Source organism: Limanda limanda, chromosome 7 (assembly GCF_963576545.1).
Source record: "Limanda limanda chromosome 7, fLimLim1.1, whole genome shotgun sequence".
NCBI classification, from domain to species: Eukaryota; Metazoa; Chordata; class Actinopteri; order Pleuronectiformes; family Pleuronectidae; genus Limanda; species Limanda limanda.
Window position 1 is genome coordinate 28,256,374 of NC_083642.1, and position 26,281 is coordinate 28,282,654.

The following is a 26,281-nucleotide window of genomic DNA, read 5'->3' on the forward strand; positions in this document are numbered from 1 at the left end:
AGGTTCAATTCACAAAGATAGAACCCGGTAATCCTGACTGTTTTATTACTGTAAAATAAATAACATGAGTAACTAGTTTTATGTAGGAAAAACAAAATCAGGAGTATTTCAGATAAAGGCTGAGGTCCTAAACCCACACACAATTCCCCAGAAATATTGTATTTATTTATTCAACTTGAAATGCTTTTCCAAGGTCAAGCCCGTCCTTAAAACCGCAAGAGAATAATTCTTGTGTAAAAATACTGAAACCATCCACGTGTAAATTCCCCAGTGTCTGAGGAAAAAAAACCTCAAGGACACATTCTCAGTGTCCTGTCTTACAGTCCTACCCAGGAACACCAGAGCTGAATCAATTGTGTAAAATTATAAAGAGTTTAATGGTGGATCAGTTTCAGATTAATATAACCTGTAAAAATACCTGATTAATAAATGTGAACACTTAATTAAAATAAGTGGAATAATACACCATTATTGACAATTGAAATTTAAAGGACTATTACACAAATGCATATGTGTTAAACAAACAAGCAAAACAGAACCAGGCAGATAATATGTTTTAATCTAGTTTAAAATCCACTTTATAGTCTAGAATATATATATACATATATATAAACCAATGAGTGCATATTGAGGTGGACGACTCTGGATCTCGCCGTTGTGTTGTCCATGTTATTTGATGGCACATGGACCAAACTTAAAGTAGACGGTTTCTCTCGATTTAATTCTTATCACAATGATGTATGTGAGGTGTTCACATTTCTAATTAGTTTGATTTCAATTAAATGATTGAAGCTAATAACAGGGTAAGACATCATGATTGACAGTTGACACTGACTTGTGTTTGGTGAGGGGGTTAGGGTTAATCCTAAAACTAACCCTCTGCATGATCACTACTGTGCACATTCGATTCTTTGTTATGCTTTGATGGCAGCAATTGTATCCAGGATCTTTTTGTTATATTTATGTACAGTCATTGTTTTCAACCAATCCAACTGATGTAGATAAAGAGACAAAAAAAACTTCACATTAAGCCAGATAATAAAAGGCGAACGTCTCTTCACCACAGAGTTTTTTCCTCTCTTATTGCTGTCTGGCATGAACATGGAAGATTAAGTTTAAAACTTAATCATCTCCCTTTTCTCAGATTCTACTGGTTGAACTTGATGTTGTCTTCTGTTTCTCAAACAAACAAAAAATACATGGCATTTTAAATTTGTCCCTAACATTCCTAAAAACTATTGCAGTGAAGGCATCATGCAGCATTGTTGTTATTGGGGAAATTGTCATGTTGCAAGTCACATTATGATTTCAAAGTTCAATGACCGTCTGGTCATTTGTGGCAGGTGACAGTTCTGGTAAAAATCTTTTAGTTGCTTTCATATCATATGTTTATGTTTAAAATTATGTTTTACATTCTCTGCATATGAGATCAAAGGAAACTGCAACTGCAGCAGATTGTCCTGCTGATTATATAATGTACAGATGAGACCAAAGTATTTTAGAGAACCAGAAAAGCTAAAGAGGAAAATTGCAAAGCATGGAGAGAAGAACTGAGCTTGGAAATAGTATTTACCATCAGAAAGGGAGTATGCTCCATTATCTGAGGAAGACAGGATTGGACAAAATAATTTAATATGGCCTAGATAACTCTGATTCACACTCCAACACAGTGGGTTGCCATCCACCACCGGACCGAACAAAGAGGAAGGAAAAGCTATCTAATATCAAGGGTAATAAGAGATACAGTATCGAATGGGGCAGAAGAAGAGGAAGTAGCAGGATATAGAAACTCACAGTGAATGGCAGTAATGCACCTTGACGTTGGTTGCCACCCGCCAATAAACCGAACATAGAAATAAAACAAGACTTACCTAGTCAATGCACAGCTTTTATTTATTGCGCGTGTGTGTGTCTACGTGTGTGTGTATGTGTGTGAGTAGAGAGGGAGATAGTTGCTTTATACATATGGTAACACAACCAGCACTCAACTCAAATGCTGAGTAATTCAGGACACGATCAATCATACAGACACACAGACACACACACGTTTTACAACTATCTTAGTGAGGACACACATTGGCATAAGGCATTCCCTTAAGGCATAACCTTAACCATCAAAACTAAATGCCTAATCCTAAACCTAACCTAAACCTAATTTTAACCCTAAAACCAAGTCTTAACCCCTTAAACAGAACGGGGTCAGAAAGTGAGGGCTAAGGGACAATCAAACTACAGCCCTCTGATATAAGTACTATATACTGACACCCGAAGTTACATCTAATAAGTGATAATAACAATGACAATACCTAAAGGAAGCAGGTTTCGATAATAAGCCTCTAGTGACAGAGAGACTGCCACATTCACTTTTATTTTCTAATCATGATGGTGAGCTCTCACCTTAATACTTGTAAATAAGTTCCTTTAGCTTATATCTTGTCTTTCACTGAGTTTAGAATCAGTTGAATTTTCTATCTTGACGTTGAAAGTTGTTCTTCTTGAGTTGTTAGTTGTCACTTGACAGATTAAAGAATTCACAAACCTCTTTTATTAGTACACAGAAAACATGAGCAGTATTCATAGTATATCAATACAATAGTGTCTGAGAAACACTAAGATACTGCAAGAAGAAGACATGACATAACTCAGCTCTCAGTGGTCTGATGAGGACATAATACAGAGATCTGTTGCCATGGTGTCACCTAGGACGGCTGACTCATCAACATTTGAATCTGACTTTTCGGCAGCCCAGGGAATCCCACACACACACTCTGATTGTATGCGTATATGACAGTATGCCCGTGCTTGCCTCCCACACTATCACTTTCAGGAAACCCCTGCGGTCCTTATGAGGCTTCTTCTAAATCTGGATCAGATTTCAGTGATCCCTACTTTAAAATTGGACGTTTTTCATAATTTCATGGACTTTGCAGCATCTACCCTCTCTCCCCTTTTTTCCAGAACACACTGATTAAAAGGACAATTGAATAAATGGTTTAATTAAAAGTCAAACTAACAACGTTGGTCATGCCTTCATTGAGCCGCCCTATCACAGAGGTCTAATTGTGTCTGAAAAGGCCTCAAGGCTGTTCCATTGATCCCCCTCAGCTCTTTGGTAGTGTAGTCCTGTAATAACCTTGCTTTCTATGATAGCTCTCGACAACTGGCAGCAGGACCAGAGTGTCCACAAAATAACTAAGCACTTTGCAAAAGTTGACTTGTGCCATGGACCTGGATAAGGGGAGACCTCTTACTGTGCTCACACACATATGATTGCTGTTGATTCCTCAAAAACAGTAGAAAACACACAGTCCAGAGTCTTTTTTTTTTAAGGGGTATTTAAGTGAGGGTGTGGGTTTTGTTGGTAGCAACTTGTACGCCACTGCTTCCCTGTGTGTTAGAGGAACAATGTCTGGAAATGAGTCAAGCCCTCGTAAATGTCCTGTCCTGGAGAGATTTGGTGGTACCACCCGTTTCCCCTGCCCTGCGTCTACATTAATCTACAGTATCACACCAGCAGGTCGTCTACTCTTTTTTATACCTTCTGAAGACAAAATGGCAGGACTGTGCGCAATGGCCTTTACATCCGGAGGTGTAGTATTGTGTTTTGATTTATCATTTGAAAAGTGGTTTGACTTGCCTGCTCTGTTCTCTCTCATTCCGGCACCTTGGCAGAATAACGGGGGCAGGCAACACTTGTGCTTTTGCGAAGTGGGATGTTGTAATAGGTCAGCTATTTGAAGGTCTGCCAGTGCAAGTGGTCTGAGGCTGCAGCGTCTCATTGCTGTCGGGCTGCGAGGACGATCCGAGCAAGATGTAAACAAGGACTGATCCACCCTTCAATCTAAAAAATAGTCATCAATAAATGTGTGCTTTAGGACCAGAGGGAATTTAAGAGACAGCTGTTATCTATGGCTAAAATGTGAAGGAATAGAGGAGGCTGGGAAATCCCACTGGTGTGTTTATCTTTAATGGTGGGTGAATCTTTTTCTTGTACAGCGACACAAGTCACATAATTTGTTATCGCATTTTTCATCCATTATTTTTCACCCATTAACTAACAACAAATCTTGTTGTTAGTTCAAACCTGATTTGTTCTTTAAAGCTGCAGTTGTTTGTGGTACATGTTGCATCTGCTGTAGATCGAACTTAAAAGAAGCCATGAGCCGTATTCAGTATGTGATATAAATCAAAAATCAAAGCACTGAATTTCACAGAATGTGGCCACTGCAAAACACACACACACAGACACACACACACAGACACACACACACACACACACACACACACACAAACAAACAATATTTATTAATTTATATATTAATTTTATATCTGTCATGTCAAGAGATTTTGTCTGTTCCTTTCTGGGATCAAAAGATACTCTTAACGAACCAAAAGTATCCTCTGGTATTTCATAAAGAATAATAGGTGACACACAAAGAAGAAATAGACAAAAAAAAAAATCCCAAATAAACTGGTCATACTCAGAACAATAAAATATCTATATATTGATTTGATGTAGAGGTTTATTTATTCTCTCTCTAGCTTTCTTAGGATATTTGAGTAATTTACAGTATGTTTTACATGGAAACATCATTTAGACAAATCTGATTTCCTTCTTCTAGATTAAAGTATTGTCCAGTTTACAAGGTAAATTACCTGATGAGATTGGACCACCTTCAGCGTTTAATTATTATTATTCCAAATATATAGTAGAAAATCATATTTCTTTATGTACATAAATCCTTATATAAATAAATGAGAGTGTAGACTGTCTGACCCACTCCATTTTCATCAAAGCCACATGTAACTCATGGGAGGATGCACAATGCTGATAGTCCACTTAGTGGGGTAACAGTAATAGTAGTAATAGTACATAATTCATGACATAGTGACAAGCAGGGTTCTTAATTGGTGTGAAGCCTTAAATATTTATTAAATATGAAATATTCATGACTAAATGAGCAACCAACAGTGCACAAAAAAAGCATCTTAGATATTATTTCTCAAGAGTTTAACTAATCTGCTTCATCTGGACAGAGTTTTTTGTTTACACTGCTTACAACATGAGCAAACAATGCCACCACTTTCAACACATTTAGCTTCATATGTTGCTAAACTCTGATTGATGAATGGAAAGGTCAACTGGGCCCCACCCCTCTAAATGTGTGAGCAAAGCAATGACACAAAAATCTAAGGTCAAATAACCGTCCTGACTGAGAGCCTTGCCCTATACCTCCTAATTCCACACATGTCTATCTGGATGTGGAGCACATTACTCAAGAACGTGCTGATCTCTGTCATGACAGCAACATTCATAGAATTACCTAATTTTTTGCAATTTTTCTTCACTTAAAAGCACAATGTTTCTTTTCTTGCTAAATTGCAGAGGATTTTTATTTTGAAAACTTGTGAACTTGGGTCTTAAGATTCTGTCACTTGCTTAACAGATGCTAAAATAACCGATATGCAATGTATGAAAAAATAACAGCAGTGCAGTAAATCATTCAAACTATATAATAAAATACAAAACACATGTGACTTCGGCTACCGAAAACTTTAATCTAAGGTGTCTACAGGATTATGTATATATCATCAAAATGTGCTTGTACCTCAAAAATATATATTTTTTGTTCAGAATATCAAAAGTATGTTCAGGGTTTAAACCCAGGTATGAGGATGGGAAACATTTAGTTGTGTATTTAATTTTTCCTCTGTGTAACCACTCATCTATTCATCAGACACTGAGCTAAGAGATGCAATTACCACTGTGTCCAAACATCTGTCGCAATTAATTATTTAATTACCCACACTTTATTTAGCATCTGACGTGGGCACTGAGGAAGCGTAACGTGATGTGTAGGCTCACGTTGACTCATACTCAGAGCCTCGGCGGTACATTGTGTCTATCCCCAACTCTGTCAGTCACCCACTAGTGAGGGAACGCAGGGAGAAATCCTGGGTAACTATGGTAACACAGCGAGGTAAATCTCTGAAGCAGGCGCCACTTTCTTGTAGTGGCCTTGAGTTAACAGGATTAGGGGATTTCACAGATGAGACCCTAAAGAGCAGGGCCCCTCTGGGTCTCTGTGTTTCACTCTGATCTCCTCGGCACTGACTCAGTTGGAGAGAATGATAATGACAATCACAAAAAAAAAAACAGATTCATCACATTGCCGAAAAGGCAGAATGCATATTTTCAAACATAACAGAGCTCTTATCTCACACCACCACTCTGACAGGAGTTTTGCTGCAGTGTTGCTTTAATCAGAGTCAGTAGCTCATGTGCCAAGTGTCTGTTTAAATCCCTTTCTCTATGGCTGCACATTTGCATACAGAGATGAACACAACTTACATTTTTGGCTCGACCTCCTTGTGAGTATTGCTCACCAAGCTGAGGCCACACATGTTTTGCTTTGAGTAACGTGAGTATTGCACACTGCAGACATTTGCGACTGAGACAAAAGAATGGGTTCTTAACATAAACATAAAAAATTTGAGGTACCTGTTAAGGCCATCGGCATCCAAGGTCACCTCACAGTATGAACATTTCTATAGCTCTGCAGCCGCTGCTGAAGGTATAGACAATAAAGAGGCCTGAATACTTTCAACCTTCCTCTATGCAGTGGAGGAATCAGTTTTCAAAAGTTGGGCGGGGTCAGTGTTGTCAAAATATACTTTACTTTGCAGACGTTCTGACATCCTCACAACCAACTAATAATAGCTGGTATATGGTAGGCTGTGGCTACCATAGCAACAGAGGCAAAAATGAGTGAGTGAGTGGAGGATAGCCACACCCATCACTGGTGCAACCAACCAGACTGGAAAACCAGTACAGACAGGGGGGGGAAGAACTACTTGTGAATAATTAGTGGAGTCAAGAGGGCAGTGCCTGATGGGGTTGAGCCAACCACTTTAATCCATCTATCCATGCTGCATTGAGGGCAGTGCACATATGTAAACTGACTGATAATTTATTGATTTATCAGATTTTTAAGCAGGTTTGTCAGTCAACTTGGAACTTGGACACCACTCAGTGTTATGCATGTGTAAGACTGCACCAGTGTTACATATAAAATTGTCATGCTTCTACTGTGTACTGCTCAGCCTGTGCAAATCATCAGTTGAAGGGATAACTTAGTAATGTTTTATAAAATCTGATCATGGTAAGGGACTTTTTTAACCTTTTTTAAGACAAGATGGATGAGGGCGAGTTAGTTATGCAGCCTCAGAGGGTTAAATGAATAGTCCACTGAGTGTTGAGTGGGATTGAGGCTTTTTGGATCTTTGACAAAAAATATGAAAAAAATTCAGGATATCTTAACCATTATTTGCAAATGTCCAACATTTAAGAAAGTAGTTTCTTGAGATACTTAATCACTTAAAACTACGGTTTGTAATCCTGGAAAACCCAGCAAGTGCACACTAAACAATGATAGAATGCAACCACTCCATCTATTGGCCCTCTTGTCCCTCAAAACACATGATCATGCACTGACCGACAACTGATAGAAACCACCTTTCCTTGATGATTATACAAATAGTAATTATGCTCATTACTGCCTATGACATGGTGGTGGACTGTGGGCTGGCATTGCATATTGTACATTGGCATTGCATATAGTACATTGATGAGGCTAAACATTACGAGTTGAGTGACGATTATTGATTGTCTTGTTACACTGGCACACATCTAAGAGTGGGATATATAAAAATGTAAGTGAGTGGTTACTTCTTTCTGCGAACTTGACAGACTAGTGCAGTGTCTGTTCTAGACCTGCCTGTTTGTAATGTTCTGATCTCTTGTTCTGTGTTAATGCTCTGCAGCTACTTCATAATGATTCCTTGGCATTATTGTCTCCTTCTAAAACTTTTTTTTAAACAGTCAGTTTTTATTGTTTGTGTGCTGGACATTGTGTGAAGAACAGTCTATGGTACACAGTGGAGTTAGAAAACTTTGTGTATATCCTACCTGGTTTATATGTAGTCAGTGTATTTCATAAAATGAACATTCTGTTTCAATACTGTTCAGGTATGTTGTTTATTTTTTGTTTGAATGATTTACTTAACAGCTGTTATCTTTTCCTACATTGTATGTTAGTGACTTCAAAGGTCTGTTGCAAGTGACATAATCTTTAGACCCCAATTCTCAATGTTTCCAAATAAAAGCTTGATAATAGCTGTTCCACCCTTATCTGTCAATATACTACAGTACTTTGTTTGTACTTTACCTATCACTGGGTTGAACAATGCTGTCAGAAATGTTACAAAATTATACATTACATTGCTTATGTGTTGCTTGGTAGATGAAAATATCATTTTCACAGAGGAGGACATGGTCAACAACAAATTGCCATTCCTACACTGTGCAGTCTGCACTTCCACTGTTTATCTCCATCCACTTGTTATTCAGGATTTAAACTGGGCACCAGCGGGAAGAGAAAAATGTGCAAACACAAGGCAAAGCCAAGGGAACACATCGAGGAGGCATAATAAACTTGTAGTCACCTTGACTGAGAATCTGTTTAAACAATACCAGACCAAAACAGAAACAGATAAACTGATAACATATTGAATTGTCACAACCCCGTCCCTGGTTACTGAGTTTTTTCTCAGCGCTCACACTGTCTAAATGTTGCTTAATCTCAGCAAAACTTTTGTTAGTGTGAAGAGTGTTTTAAACATTTTGAAATGGTGTTTTCTCCACTCAACTAAATCACAAGTGTTTGCTGTGCTGGCTCCTAAATGACGGAGCAAGCTCCCCAATGACTTCAGGTCAGCAGAAAGTTGACACATCTTCCACCGCAGGCTAAAGACACATCTCTTCTGACTACCCCTTGGTTAAGAAGATGATGTATAATAGCCATCGTCAACTCTTTTTTAAGCTTATGTACCTACATGATTCTTGTTGTTCTGGGTTTGTACCCTCATGGTTGAATGCACTTAATGTAATTCGCTTTGAATGAAAGCGTCAGCTAAATGATATTTAATGTATAAATGTAATGTGTTTTGCATGAAGACAGAATCTTCCAGTTTCCAGTCTTTGCTAAATGTTTGTTTATGCTCTGCAGTTTATAAATAGCTGAATACGTGTTCCTTTTACAAATAGCTACACCCTCATTTTCTCATCTGAAAAAAGGCAATATGCATTAGGAAGTCCATTCATCACCAAGAGTAAAAGGACTGGGGCTTTGATGAAGGGAAGAGGAAAAGAAAGAGGAAGAAGAGAGTCAACTAGAAAAAGGGAGTGGAGGTGGAGCTGAGCACTTGCACTGTGTGTGTGTGTGTGTGTGTGTGTGCGTGTGCGTGTGTATGCATCATGTTTATTTGATAGTTATATTTCCCTACTTGAACTCAGACTTCACATGAAGGAAGAGCCGCAGGACCTTTACTCCAGCTCTTACATTCTTCATTTCATCTCTTCTCCCTCGTCTCCATCTTCCCCCTGTCCAGTGCAGCACACCTCCATCCCACTCTTCATCAATCTGTCACCATGCTTCTACTCTACAACAGTTTGCTTTCTCTCTTAGAATCGATCTATCGCCGCGGGGCCAGAAGATGGAGGAAACTCTACCGATTCAACGGACACCTCTTCCAGGCCAAGCGCTTTAACAGGGTGAGTGTTTTCACATCTCGCTAATCTACATCTACACTGGGGAGCAGATGGCTGACCAGTCCTTTAATCAGTTTAGTGGTATCTTTGGGAAACACTGGAAAATAGAGGACGCTTTAAAATTATGTTAATTCTTGGCTTTATTAGCTTTTTTCTCTGTAAAAAGAGTTTGACTTTTCAAGATTGTTTAACGTATGCTGGAGTTCAATGTCACCAAATAGCTTAGATATTAATGTGAGCTGTTGGACTTTATTCCACCAAATCTTTTAGAAAATGTCTATCAATAAGCGGTAATTGTGACTGATTAACCCACATGACCAGTTATCTACTGGACCAAATCACACCGCCTCATTTTGGGCCTCATTTTGGTTCTTAAGCTCTTTACTGAAATAGTTGCCCTCCTTATAGGCGATAAACATAAACTCAAGTGATTACATTTAGCTCTGTTGGTAACATACTCTTTAAAGGGCTCTGGCACCACAACAAACTAAAGCTAAGCAGTCAAAAGTTTTGCTGTATTTATGGGGAAGGATTCCGAAACTTGGACGTGCAGGAAATATTTAAAAAAAATTCAGTGTGGAGTACCAAATCAAACTTCAAAAAGCACTTTGTGATGCACAGGATTCAGTTGAAAACAGAGGGATACTCTGTATTTCAAGATAATTTTGGCACCGTTTAGACACAGGTATTAAAGTATAGAATTAGCATTAGTATTGGAAAAACTAAATGAAATGATACCCAACAATACTGATATACCTCTGCCGCAAGTTTCACTTGAACTGGATACAGAAACTGTTCTTAACTGTAAGAAGCAGTTGATGTTGCCATTTGAAATGTTGATTTGTAGGTTCTTTCCCTTTAATTTACCTTATCACAACCTGTGCAGCTGATGATGACATCACCATGTTTAATCCAGCCTATAAAGCCTCTATTGGCTTGTTTTTGTAAAGCCATCCAAGAGCAAAATACAAGACTAAATCATTGAAGGTGACTTAAGAATGTACAAAAAAATCCTAACTTAGGATCCACATACAGAACTTGGTTTTACAGCATCAGTAAACTTGCACTGATTAAAACTTTGGGATGCAAATCAGAACTTTAGTTAAGAATTCTGCAGGTGACAGTTCAATTCTGAGTTCAGTTCACCGTGCCAATGCAGGATGTTGTCCCATCAGATACCTGAACAATACCTAATCTTATCAAATTGTTATAATTGCCTAACACTACCTTAAACAAAATGTATTTGCTAATTTGAGTTTAATAAGTCTAATATCACTGTTCCTTTCTGTTGGTACTGTAGGATTAGTCATGTATTTAACATAAAGCACATTTTCTATACAGAGTCTATAAGTACCTGTAAATGTCCTGTGGTACATAGAGTCTTGAGCAACATCTTTTACAATCTGCAACTGAGCACATGATAATTATTTCCACATCAGGAAAACTGTAATTTACCAATATTTAATATACTACTCATAACCAACTAGTTTCCACACAGCCACATTTGTGTATGCTTCTAAATCTGAACATGAGTATGTGTGGAGTATACCTCATAACGTCTGTCATGTTTCAGTTACATTATATACCTTGTGACAGGTAAGTCACCACTGCTGCTAAGCTGTCTGGATATTGATAAATAATTCATGATGTCCTAGTAGTGTCATCTTTAGAAGTTGTCTCATGTCAACTCTCAGCTCCCTGCCACACACACACACACACACACACACACACACACACACACACAGTTGTCCAGAAGTCCAATCCTTACCAAAATGTAATTCTAACCTAAACCCATAAACCCTTTGAAGTTGTAAGGCCTGTATGTCCCTTCAACTGCAAAAACTCTACACAACTCCAAAATGTCCCCATAACACTGTAATGTCCCCATAATGTTAAAATGTCCCCACACTCAAAAATATTTTCACTGCATGGAAATGTTCTCAACTCTAAAATGTTACCACAACAATGTTTTTTAACCAAAGTTGGTCCTTATAGCCATACAAAGACACACACCTGAATGCACATGTGGCCTTTCATTATTTCCCTGCTGCACATGCTTACTCTGCTTCTCTGAAAGGAGCAATAAAGGATTGAAATCATTCTTATACCATGATGCAAAAGGATCATGCTGTTTGCCAGACGAATAAATACATGAACGTTATTTCAAACAGGCCTTAGTAGCTATTGTGTTTCCTCTGAAGGAGAGGAAATAAGTTCTGGTTCTCATGCAGCAAGAACAAGGCGGACTCTTAACCTCAGTGCTGTGAGAATAAGCTTTAGCCAGATCACACTGTTTTTTACTTTTACCTTCTAGTTTCTCTGAGATAAAAATGTATTTACTGAGACAGCTGTCAGATAAATAGGAAGAAACAGAAAAGTACAGTTCAGTCAATGTACGGCATGTGAATCTCAAATGCTTTAAAGGAAAGGTAGCTCCACCATTACAGTTTTTTTCCATCGCTAACGAGCGCTTACCTATACTTAAAATACTTTTTCTAAACTCTTAACACAGACTTACACCTACAAAACACAATTGGCCAAATAGATCATTTTCTTCTCAAAAGCACATTTTGTTAACTATATATTAACTCTTCATTTCAAAATAGAAGACATCTTTCTCTGCACACACTAACTTTACCAAAACACTGGACATCTGACTCAAAATGAAATTATTCTTTCAAAGAATAACTCTTGTTTTCACTTCACAAGGAACATGCAGCCAATCAAAGTACACCAGGTTTCAAAATACTGGCTATTGTGGACATTACAAAACTGCATAGACTTTTATGTTTCAGTTTTACAGGTATTTGTATGCAAAACATGCAATCCACTGTTTTTTATGCCAAATTTTTTGGTTGGGAACTGTACTGTATATCCACATGTAATGTTCACATTCAAAAGCATTCCAGTAAAAAGCGAATCAGTTTTTTTTTCTTTACTGTTTACTACAGGAGGTATAGTAGAAATACTGTTTACGGTATGATACAACAGAAAACGTTTTACAGTATTGTTTAAAGTTAACAAAATATCCATGAACAAAAAAGCAACACCAAAAAGCCCAGTAAAAAGGGAGAACTAAAAAAAAGCACAAAATTCCTTTATCTAATCCCTGCGATCTTCAGGGTTAGGCCACAAGTTTTCATCCACATCGCATCTGATGTTATCCAAGGCGATACACCTTGGATAAAACCGCTTGGAATGCCTGATCCACCCTTGACAATCATCAACTGTGATGTCCCTGCAGCCAGCATCCATGGCTTCAAGGAGGGACAACTGGTCATGTGGCTGATGGTCATAGACTTTCCACCTCCATGTAGAAAAGAACTCCTCTATGGGGTTGAGGAAAGGTGAATAGGGTGGAAGAAATAGACTAATCAGTCTTGGGTGGACCTCAAACCATGCTGTAACTGCTTGTGAGTGATGGAAGGCCACGTTGTCCCAGGTGATAACGAAGGTCCTCCTGTTTTCACCCTCCTGATCCTGCTCTGGAACCAGGCGCTGGTGGAGATCATCGAGAAAAGCAAGGAGGCGCTCGGTGTTGTAAGGTCCAACCTGACATTTGTGGAGGAGTGATCCTGCATTTGAAATTGCCGCACACATAGTGATATTTGCCCCTCTCTGTCCAGGAACATCAACTGTGGCCCTTTTTCCAATGACATTTCTTCCACGTCGACGCCTTTTGGCCAGATTAAATCCTGCCTCATCCACGTATACGAATTCATGAGGGGCCTGGTTGGCCTCCAATTCCACAACTCTCTGAAACAAAATTTATGTAAATCATGCCATTATAGTACTATATACCATACAGTACTGTAACCTATTACTGAGTAGGTTACCTACTTGAAAAGTGCAAAGCTTATAGAACTGTACATTGAATTGAATATACACACTATACCTGGACATATTGTTGTCGTAGCACCTTGACTCGCTCACTGTTCCTCTCAAAGGGAACAGTGTAGAGCTGTTTCATCCGCACTCTGTGTTTGGACAATGTCCGCGTAATGGTTGCGAGGCTGATGCTATTGATATTGTGAAATATCTCTTGGTCCTCCAAAATTCTGCTTTGAATCTCATGCAGTTTAATTGCGTTATTTGCAACAACCATATCTACTATGGCAAGCTCTTGTTGATGATTAAGGAGCTTACCTCTTCCCCCAGAGGGAGGAAGACGTTGCATTCTTTTGAGGGACAAAAAAAAATCAACATATGCATTACTGTATGGCCTCATTGACATGTCAAGTGAGAATAGAAACAATCCATGTAAAATGCAAACTTACCTGTTGGTTTGTTTGTTGAAAGATGCGTATAATTGACGCAACCGTTGACCGCCCCAAATTGGGCTGTACTCTTTCACCAGCCTCCCTTAGTGAAAGACCGTGGTTTATCACATGGTCAATGATAGTGGCACGAATTCCATCACTCACCACTGCCCTTGTAGCCCTTAGAATGCCACCACCACGCATTCTTATACCTCTACCTTGCCCTCTCCTTAGGCCTGCTCTTCTCCCTGGACCTGCTCCTCTCACTTCTCCTGCTCCTCTCACTACTCCTGCTCCTCTCACTACTATACCTCTCACTGCTCCTCTCACTGGGCCTGCTCTTCTCCCTGGGCCCCTTGCTCTAACTCTTCCTCGTCCAGACATCTTTTTCGGTTTCTGTTTCCAAAAACATCACTCCTCAAAGTCCTCCTTTTAGTAATGCCATTGATTCTAAGCCAGAGTGGAATCAGCTGTGGTTGACCCAATATACCCAACATACATCAGCTGTGTGTCAATTATTCAATTGTTTGTGATTGGGCGCTGAGATATATTGTTTTAGAACTGATATTACTGTATTACAGAAGCAGAGGTTTTTATACTGTATCTAAGGTTTGGAATATTGTGTTTGCAATTGTGGGATGTTGTGTGTTAACATTTGTAAATAATACAAAAACAATCCATAATTTTGTTTGGAGGTATAGCTTGTCTGTTAAGAAAATGTAAGCATTATATAAATGTGTTCACTGACTGCATATTGTGTGAAAACAACATGAAATGTGTGAATGGTATGGCCACAAAGGACCGATGTTGTGCTAATCGTGTTTAGAGTTTTGAAAATGTGACTACTGTTTAGAAAAACGCTTGTTAGCGACTGAAAAAAACTGTATTTGCACAGGGTAAGGAATTCAGTGTCTGTAAATCTGCTTTAAATTAGCTAGTGTGTAGTGTGTTGTACAGAATTCAGTTCAGTGACTAAGCTTTCAAACACAGTGGCACTGCAGTTCACAGTTTCACTGTTACAGTTGGTTTGGATGAAATAACTCCCATGGCTGCCACAGTCTTACTGTCTACACCAGGGGTGTCAAACTCATTTTTGTTATGGGGCCACATACTGCCCACTTTGATCTCAAGTGGGCCAGACCAGTAAAATCATAGCATAATAGCCTCGTACCCCCCCCGTTTTTTTCACCGCCGCCACCACGCCCCTCTGCCCTGGATTACATCGCGTCTGACCCTTCTTGGAACACGGACCTAGGAGTCTATCACACCATCACACCACTGCGTACCCCCTGAACCACTTTGCGTACCCCGTACTCCAGTTTGGGAACCGATGGTCTATGGCAGGGGTCACCAACCTTTTGGAAACTGAGAACTACTTCGAAGGTACTGAGTAGTACGAAGGGCTACTTGTTTGATACAAACTTCCTGAATAACAAAGTTGCAAAGATCACATTTTAATAATAATAATATATGTGAAGAGAATGTCTGATCACATCAATTTAAATTATTTCTCGCAATAATCATTAACAACGATTTCCACAACAATAATGGTAGGAAACAGATATATTAAAACAGGCTTTATTTTTTTGTTAAGCTGTTTCAACTTTGCTTAAATTCAACCTTATTGAAGTACTTTTGGTGCTATTTATCACTACATTCCTCCATCAATCTGTACTTTTTCAAAAATAGAGAAACAATAAATTAAATTAGAATCACTTTGTTACAACGATGATGAAGTTCAACCAAAAATAACACATGCATGTGACTGGGGTGTAATGTTTCTAAGTGTCTTCTTAATTTGTTGGGTCTCATACTGTCAGCTGCCAGAGTTTTCAGACCTAAAATATACACTAGTCTCTCCTCATCCCCCCCTTCATTTACTGTGAACCCAAGAGCAAGACAGGCTTCATCATACGTTATTTTCAACTTGGTTGGCGGTTTTGACTCTTTTTTTTTATTATTCAAAATTAAAAAAAAAAAAAATATATATAATTATTATTATTATTTTTTTTTTAAATTTCGAGCAAGCCTTGCATCCGGCGGGCCTAGTTGGACCCCCTGGCGGGCCGTATGTTTGACACCCCTGGTCTACACCATCAAGTGGATACACTCCATTTGCAGACATCTTGCTGACTCAGTGCTTTGCTCAACTATCTACTCCTGGTTGTATATTAGTACTCAAAGTAAAACCAGTAATTATAATAGCTAGTCTATAGAGAAATATAATGCAGAAACACTCATCATAATGACTAGACTACTGCTCAGTCCCTTCATGCTGCCCATATACTACATACTACTATTCAATCCTGTCGCCTACAAAATACATTTGTATCTGTAGCACCCCCAGCTGAATGATGGTCTCTCATTGCTGATGGTTCACAACGCTCTATTAACACAGAAGTGCTAGGAGGAAAAATTCAAATACAAATATTACTTCCTTTAATATCCTTATAAAGGATCTTTGTAGCCCTTTAAAGGTGTGATCAGTATGAGGATACTTGCACCAAAATTAAACACACACACATGTGGTAATGAGCGACCATTTTTTCCCACATGTAACAAAGCCAGGGCATGCTTATGGTACGTTTACAAACTGGAATTACGGCAAATACAGCTTTTTAAATGTACTCACTCTATATTAACCACAATAAAAAACGAAATATCCACAAACCTTGTGTCCTTATCAGCCAGGTGCTAAACCAACTAAAAGTATGATTTATTATTAATTTGCAAGGCACACCTGCCATTTTATCTAACTTCTTTTCTTTACTGGCATTACCTTTTCAAAATATAAGTATACTGTTTCTCCTACCGTAAATACCATTTCAAAATAAAGACATCAGATTCGAATTATGCATTTGTTTGGACAAAATTAACACAGAGTTCAGAAGATATCTATAAAATGTATTTTAGATAATTTTCAGTTTCTACTAACCCACTAATTACACAAACGTCCGTCTGTCTATATGTGGAACACATATTTTGTAAACCGTTCCTCTAATCGGCTTCACACTTGGCATGTTTATTCTTTTTTTTTTATACTTTAGTTTTTATTGAGTTTTTAGCACATCACAACTACACATAGTAAGATCAACTTGCAGATGTTAATTCAGTGCAGATAAAACAAACATACAGTAATGAACAAACAATTATAACAAAAACAAACAAAAACGGAGCCTGCGGGAAAACTTGGTGTAGATAAAAAGATGAAATACATACCTATGTAAAGATTGAGCGCAGCTCAAGTAGCTGCCTTACACTTGAATGCAAACAGACTGTGAGCCAGTGTCCTTATAGTTCGTCGAAGTAAAGTATCCACTTCTGCCATCTCTTAGCATACAAATCTAACCTCAAACGTATCACACAAGTCGTTCCATTGTCCTTATTTCCTGAATGACATCAAACCATTGTTGCTGTTTAGGTGAATCAGGTTTATACCAGCTTCTAGTTATGGTTTTCCTTGCTGCTGTAAGGAGTACTTTTACCAAGTATCTGTCCCTCTGTATAGTAACCAGTGAAATGTGACCTAAGTACAAGACAGTGCATGACAAAGGAATCTTATATCCAAGCACATTAATTAAGATTAAATGTACCTCTTTCCAAAATGACTTCAGTTTTTCACAACTCCAAAAAATATGCGTGTGGTGTGCTTCTAAGCAGCCACACTGTCTCCAACATGGTTGGGGTGTTGAAGATGCTTTACTGCTGATTTTAGGTGTAATAAAAAACCGCACCAAATTTTTCCAGTTGAAAACCCTCAGTTGTTGTGAATTTGTGGAAGTATGTTGAGTTTCACACATATCGTACCATACATCTGATGAAATGTCTACATTTAATTCTTTTTCCCACCTTAATTTTAGATACAATGTTGAGTTACCCTTACATTCCATAATACTGTCATAAAACATGGAGATTACTTTTACACTTTTACTATTTGGTTTATATGCATTGATCATATTCTTTATAACTGGGTTTATTTCGTGAGAAATTTCCATCTTCAATTCTTTATTATAATAATCTCTAAATTGTATATACCTAAATAAGTCCCGATTATGAAGAGAAAATGTTTCTTTTGGTTTTTGGAAAGTCTGTAATTCTTTGTTTTTTTCCATCAGTGTACACACTGCCTTAATACCTTTTACTCCCCATTGCTTAAATATGGCATCATTTTCTCCTGGTCTAAATTGAGTGTCAAAGGCTAACCATCTAAGTACTTTCTGGTCTTTCCTTAGTTTGAATTGCCTTACAAAATCAAACCAAAACTCCAGAGAGCCGGAGGTTATTGAATCTATTTGACTTTTGACTAATAGGGGGATTTCTTTTTCTCCTAAAACCGACTGGATCTGATAACCCTCAACATATGTCTCAATTTCCTTCCATCTAGCAAAATAGTTATCATTACACCACAGAAAAAGGGGACGGAACTGAGCTGCATAAAAATAATCTTTGAGATTTGGGAGTGCCATTCCTCCTTTATGCTTGGCCAACTGCAGTGTTGTGTATCTTATTCTAGGCTTCTTTCCATCCCAGATAAACCTAGAAATAAGTCTATCCCAGGTAAAGAACTGGTGTTTAGGAACCCCTACTGGCAAAGCTTGAAACAGGTATAGCAATCTAGGCAACATGTTCATTTTAATTACATTTATCTTACTGCCAAAATCCAATGGATAGGTGGACCATCGTTCAATATCCTTTTTAATATTCTGATTAATCAAATTATAGTTTGCCTCGTATAATCTGTTCAAATTTTTTGTAATGATTACGCCTAAATATTTTATTTCTTCCATATCCCATTTTAAATCATGCCTATGTTTTATTTCTTCTGAAGGCTTGTAATTAAATGACAAAAGTTGTGTCTTTGTAATATTTAGTTTGTAACCAGCATAATAATTAAATTCTTCGAGGATGTCCATCAATATGGGGAACGACTTCTCAGGATCCACTAAATGGACCAAAATATCGTCCGCGAATAAACTAATTAAATTATCTCTATGTCCAATTGTGATGCCTTGTGGTTGTTCATGTTGACGGATTGTCTGGGCTAGGGGTTCAATATAAAAAGCAAATAATGTGGGGCTGAGACAACAACCTTGTCTAGTTCCTCTTTGTAATATAAATGATGGAGATAATGACCCATTAATTTTAGTTTATTTTTGCTGTTGGCTGTTGATAAAGTGTTCTTATTAGATCTACAGATTGCTCATTGAAGCCAAATCTATCTAAAGTTTGATACAGGAATTGCCAATTGACCCGATCAAAAGCCTTTTCGGCGTCGAGGCTTAGCACTACCGCCTTTTTATTTTCCCTTTCTATTCTATCCATCAAATGTAGAGTCCTTCTAATATTGTCATGCGTTTGTCGGCTTTTTACAAATCCTGTTTGGTCTTCATCTATTAATTGTGGGAGAATATTCTCAAGTCTTTTTGCGATAATGGCTGTGTACATTTTATAATCTACATTGAGAATTGAAATAGGCCTATAATTACTACTAAATTCCCTATCTTTGCCCTCATCTGTAATGACTGCCTCATTCCATGATGGTGGAAGTTTACATTCTCTTTTAATCCAATTAAATGTTTTTAGCAGGAGTGGAGCTAGTTCTTCTTTAAAGGTTTTATACCACTCCGCAGGGAAGCCATCACTACCTGGAGTCTTACTTGATTTTAAGTTGCCAATTGCATTATTTATTTCTTCTAGTGTAAAATCTGCTATAATGAAATCATTTTGTACTTTGCCAATACAAGGCAAATCAAGCTCATTAAGAAACATTTGCATGGCTTCCACTTTGGTATCAGAGGTCTCTGTATACAATTGTTTATAATAATTTAGAAAAATGGCCTCTATTTCCTGTGGTTGATATTTCAAATGATTTGTTTCTGGGTCCCGTATCTTATGGATGGTACTATCCACTTGTTGTTTACGCAAGCGTCGGGCAAGTAATTTGGCTGCTTTAGGACCTGATTCATAATAGGTCTGCTTATAGAATCGGGCCGTCTTCTCAACTTCTTGTTCTAATAGATCATTCATCTGTTTCCTTAATTGTTTTATATGCACCAGCAGTTCTGGGTCTCTCTTTTTTTTATGTTGTTGCTCCACATTTGATAAATCTAATACCAGGTTATTATATTCCATGATTTTCTTTTTTTTGTTTAATGCTGTTAAAGCAATCAAATTCCCACGCATCACCGCCTTCAATGAGTCCCACAGTATAGATGGGTCCACCTCTCCGTTGTCATTTATCTTCAAATAATCCTTAATTTCCAGTATTATCTGTTCTACAGCTGCTTTGTTATTTAACATACCTACATTTAACCTCCAACCCGTCTTCCTCTTCCTTCCTTGTATTTGAACTGTCAAGTACACAGCACTGTGGTCAGAGACATCAGCTACCCCAATTCTACATTCTTTTACCCTATAACAGTCACTTTTTGGCATAAAAAAATAATCTATCCTGGAGTAAGTACAATGTGGAGCCGAGTAGTGAGTGTAATTTGTGTCAAATGGATTAATATGTCTCCAGACATCACAAAACCCGATATCATCCCAGGCTGTGTTAATCAATTTTGATAATTTATTTCTATTTCTCGTTAAGCTAGTTGTGTCTAAATGTTGATTTAATACTACATTAAAATCTCCACCACATATACAGACACCCTCAGCTTCCAGTGCAATCACATCCATTAATGATTTGAAAAACAGTTTGTTAGTATCAGGTGGTGCATATACATTTACTAAGGTTACTATATCCTGTTCAATCCTACCCTTAACAATAAGATATCTGCCCTCCTTTTCTTTTATTTCTTTAAATGATTCAAATTTGAATTTATTAGCGACCAGAATAGCAATCCCTCTTCTATGACTTTGCACATATGAATTATAGAAAGTATTTTTAAAACCAAATCGTTTCAATTTCTCATGCTCTTGTTGGGAGAGATGGGTTTCTTGCATAAAAATAATATCTGCCTTCTCTTTTTTCAATTTTGCCATTACCTTAGACCTTTTAATCGGGTTTCCCAAACCGTTCACATTTAAGGACATTAGCTTTACCTCATCAGGCTGCATCGTAACTTAACTGAGTCAATCTTACAACATTATGTTTCCACAGGCTTAACATAGTAACCAATGATAACTGGAACACAATAACAAGCCCAGAACGGCTTAGAACAAGCATTATAATAATAAAGTGAAAGGACTTCCAAAGTCTGAAGAGCATTCTTCAGTTTTCAGCTGAGGGGGAAATAAACCTCTCACAAGGAAAGGGCCCCCTCCCCAATTAGTCCGCTACAAACTGTCACTTGAACTTACGTGTGAGTCCGTTGGTAGGGCCGAACTCTCGTCGCCCCGCCAGCCAGCGCATGAATACAATGTTTATCTTTATGTTAAGGGTCGCTTGTATATCATCAGTTTTTTTTAAACACTACCGTTCTTCCTGGCGTCAATGCTGAAATTTCCGTAGGCGCTCTTTAGCGCGTCTGGCATTGCCTACATCTGCATTTGATCCCACTCGCTGCCACGGTGTAGCCCGCTGGAGAAGCTCCAACAGGTGACTCCTACCGGGTGGTCTCTCTGGCACCTCCACGCTGTATCCCCGCTGCCGGAGCTCCTGCGCTGCCTCCCAGGCACTGCCGTACACCTGCACACCGCTCTCCCAGTGAATGCGCATCCGCGTGAAGGGCGTCTGGAAACGAATGCCCTTTTCCTTGAGAGCCTTTTTGATATTGGTGAACGCCTTGTTGTAGAACGGTAGCTGTATAGTCATGATCAAAATACAGCGGTTTCTCTTCCATTGTGATTTTCTGTCGCCATGCTTTTTGGATAACCATCTCCTTGGTGCTGTATTGCTGAAAATTAATGATAATAGACCTCGGAGGTGAGTTTGGGCCCGGTTTGGGCGCAAGGGCTCTGTGTGCGCGTTGAATTTGTAAATCCACATCGTCGTTCAGCTTGAGTTCGGACCGGAGCATTTTTTCGACAAACTCCATCACCGAGCCTCGTTCTGCGTCGTCCGGCACACCGTGGATCCTCAGGTTGTTTCGTCTTGCCCTCGACTCTATGTCATTCAGCTTGTCTTCTAGCTTCTGCTGATCCTGTATGGTTTGCTGAAGGGCTGCGTTAGCCTCTGCGCTCCACGTTTCGGTGTCGTCGATTCGCATGGCCATCTCGTTGATTTTCTCGTTGTGCTCCTGCATGGCTAGCATGTTTGTATCTAGCTGCCGGTTAACATCTTGTTTGAACTCGATGAGTTCTTCTCTCATGTCACGTTTAATTTCGTCTTTGAACATTTTTAAGTCTTCCTTTAGTTCAGACTTGAGATCGCTGATCTGCTTACTTATAGTTTCAAGCCCTGTGCGCATCACTCCCGGTGTTGAGTCGCCGCCATGTTGGCCCTCATCTCCCCGCATGTCGTCCTCGGCTTGTTCTGCACGGTGAGAATCCTTTTCCGCTGTATCTTGCGCCCCTTTACCTCTGCCTTTCTTTCCCGCCATCATAATCTTAAAAGAGACCACTTCGTTATGTTTTAATTAAGTTAGCGGGGGTTAATAATACGCTGACTCGCGGGAGCAAAGTGCTCAACCCGCCATCCTGTTCTGTAGCCAACCGGAAGTCCTCGGCATGTTTATTCTTATTGGTCATTCGACGTGCAGTTCTGAGCTTGGTGCAATTTGGGAGGGGGGTTATCAGTCAGCCCGCAGACCCTGTTGAATCTTCTTATACATCTACAGATAAACCACAGTAGCGTTTGGCAAACGGGTCAAATTTCGGGCCAAAATCGCTACAATTTTGCGTCGAAAAATATATTCCAACAAATATATAAGCATCACACATGGGCAAGATGCTGAACCCCGAATTGCCCTTCATAAAACCACAATGTGCTGCTAATAGATGAAATGTATAAATGTGTGTGTGAATGTAAACTGTACTGTAAAGAGCTTTGAGTGATCATCAAGACTAGAACAGCGCTATATAAATACAAAACCATTTACCAAAACCATTTACATGAACAGTAATAAAACAAGTTTTATTTTATGAAAAATAACTATAAAATCTTCATTGTGTCACACAAACAATAAAAAGTGACTTTATATTGTAGAACTGCTTGAGGAGGACTCGCTAATAACAAAGGAACAGTTCTGAAGTAGGTCCTTCCAAACAGGCAGGCTTAGAACGGATACTGCACTAGTTTGACCACTGTTGTACTACGATTTTCTAGTTTTTTCAGTTATAGAATGTCAGACTGAGGTCCATGCATTAAACAGCGTGATTTCAGATACAGCCTCACCTAGGTCATGGAAATGGATATTTGAGCACATGAATTCCACACTGTAGGCTGTGGTTCATGTTTTACATCCCCGTCTCAGTCAGGTTTAGGTTGCAATAACACTGGGTGGATGTGTGTTATATTTAAGAAATCACTCTTTCCTAATGTCAGCAGTGCCACACTAGCAGTTGGGCTCAAAATTTCCATTCATGGTCCCCAGTGGGTGAATCCAACTGGTCCCCTGAGTTTAGGTTGACATTTGTATTATTGTGGAGAATATCTTGACAACTGTTGAATGTATTAGTGATCATATACCATCAGGTCAAAATAAAATTTCTTCGGGTGTTGACAAAATCATAAACCTACTAAAACCTGATATGTTAGTATATTAAATTGTCAACATGGAAACATGCTTATGTTAGCATCACTGTGCCTAAGTGCAGCCTCACAGATATGCTGACATAAAGATTTAAGGCTAATCATATTGTTCGCTTTAGTCTTTTTATGTCACTGGTTGACGGAAAGAAATAGAATATCACAAGCCTTTCCCTTACAGCCCTAGTATTTAAACATATTTATAAACTGAGAAAGATTTATTTCAATTCATTCCTTAGATGCTGTCTTAACCTAAATTTGCAACTTATAGGTGACTGTTTGCATTGTTAACCAGTTTGTTTCAGTCTGCTTGTTTTTTCTGACTGTTGTTGCTATGCCAGATCCTAAGATTCTGGTTGGCTCAATCTGTGGTACTCAAGCATATAAATAAGCCAAGGAGAAGTAGGTCAGGTTTCTCCTCCCTTCTCTCACTCCGTCTCTCTCTCCTCCCTCTGAGTTGCTACATGTTGGTCTCGTCTCCCTCCTCCCTGTCCTGCTGCATCTCCTATTGATGTTGCAGCAGGGAAAGCAGCTTTGTGGATCCCTCCCTTTAGACAAAGTGGGGTCTCTTTAGCTCCTCTCTCTTACATGATGGAGCAGAATTCAGTCGTCCCTGCTGGCTGTTTGCCTCCACAAGAGCTCCGTTAGAGTGATGACAGACAAGAGACACTCATGGTACATGGTAGAAAGTCCAAACAAAAATAATCACCCTGGCTCATGGCCGTTGTGGAGAGCTGGGAAGTGATGATATTTTCCAACCCTGACTTGCTGAGATGTGTTATCAGGGTGAGAGCTGAATTTGAAATAGACGTACACTGACGTTAATCTCCAGAGATTCACTGGACACTCGCATATTATCTTTAAACGTTGTTTTCAATCCCACTGTTCTCTTCTTGTCTGTCAGCTGGAAGCAAGGGGATTTACCACATAGATAAATACAACAGGCCTCAGCCATTAGGTTCGGCCAAATAACATTTTTTCAGCACTTTTCACTGAAGGGCCAGCACAGGTTTACATGTGCATGCTTTGTTGGATTATTATCTGTTTATAGCTTCACTAGTGGCTATAGGATAATAATATTGTAGAGTTAAGTACAAATGTTGGACCAAGAATTCAAAGACTTTGGCTGACTCTGACTTTATACTACTCAAGGCGTGTATGTTCAGTTTTAGTCAAGTATCATAATCTATCAATCAATCAAATTTGATTTGTATAGCCCATATTCACAAATCACAATTTGTCTCATAGGGCTTTAACAAGGTGTGACATCCTCTGCCCTAAACCCTCAACAAGAGTAAGGAAACAGGGTAAAAAGAACGTAGAAACCTCAGAGAGAGCCACATGAGAGGGATCTCTCTCCCAGGACGGACAGAAGTGCATTAGATGACACGTGTAATGGAGAACATCAGAAAGATAAAGGTATTTCAGCATTGATTAGATAAACACTTTGTAGCATAATGGAAGGTCAATGAATTGATGGATTATTGTCAGTAATGGTCGAGTATCTGAGGAGAGATATTGTATATCAAGTAGTCTTGTTGTAATCATAGTCCATGGTCAACAGCCACCATGATCATGATCCACCATCAAGATCGGATGCCACTATAGTCCACAGCAGGGGTGGACTGGCCATCTGGCATACCGGGCATCGTCCCGGTGGGCCGTTGACTCAATGTGGGCCGGTCTGGTCCGCTATGTTTTTTTTTCTCTTCTTCCTCTCTAAATGTCTGTACTTTCTACTTCTTACATTCTCAAAACTGGCTCGTTACTTGAGCAGCGGAGGTTGGCGCCGCACGCCTCTACGCACGGCGCACCTCTCTCTCTCTCTCTCTCTCTCTCTCTCTCTCTCTCTCTCTCTCTCTCTCTCACTCGCTGCCCCCTCCCTCGGGAGATGTGCAGGTCCGGGGGAGTGTTTGCCGTCGGGGGGGGGGCAGCGCGAGAGGTTGGTCTATCCCTCAGCAGGTTCACCTTCAGAGATCTTGTTAACTTTTACTTCCTCTAGAATAGTCCAGTTTGATCGTCTTCTCGGCTCCGCCAGGGCCGTGACCGACTCTGGAGGGGCCGGTCGGAGGACCTCACTAAACCATCCAATGGGGACTAGCGATGTGTGTGGGCAGGGACTTAATCAACACCAGCACATTCCCCATCCATTTATTCCCTTTAGAATGATCCAGGTGCTCATGCAGGAGCTCGGTTCAGTTCATCTTTAGTATTCTGTCTGAAATTTGGCAGCAAAACGAGACTGTGTCCAGTGATTTTTTCTTCTCTGTACTAGCCCTGCATGTGCAGGCTGTTTACAAAAGAGAAACTATCTTATTTTGTGTGCCTTGTTTCACTTTGCTGAGTTATCATAAGGGGCATTGTGTATCACTCCTGCTACTGATGAGAGGTCCATGTTAAGTGATATTTACAGAATGTTTTAGTGGTTATACTGTGGTTTATTAATGTTCTTGGGCACAAGAGGCACTTGTTTATAGTTGATTATTTGTTGTCTCTAGAAGTTCAGATGCACTGGTCCATTACTATTTGAACCTCAGCATCTAGGGTTCAAAATTGGTAAAATTATACATTATATACATTATATTCATATTGTTGTTATAATTTTTCAGTCAGTTGAGATCAATCTTGAGGAGAAACATTTTAGGTTGTTTTGTGTCTGTATAGGCCTACTATAAAAAGCACTTGGTACTTGTACTTTTACTTTTGATACTTAAGTACATTTCAACACCAGATACTTTTGATACTTAAGTACTTTTAATATGAGCTACTTTAAGACTT

At 39.0% G+C, this 26,281-nt stretch overlaps 1 protein-coding gene across 1 annotated transcript in view; it reads left to right on the forward strand.

Annotated features, from left to right (window-relative positions):
* Positions 1-26,281, forward strand: part of prkcz (protein kinase C, zeta) — a 126,611-nt gene that overhangs the window by 40,563 nt on the left and 59,767 nt on the right. Inside the window, exon 4 of the mRNA XM_061075163.1 lies at positions 9,528-9,613. Coding sequence (XP_060931146.1) covers positions 9,528-9,613 — 86 coding nt within the window. The remainder of the gene's footprint in view (positions 1-9,527; positions 9,614-26,281) is intronic.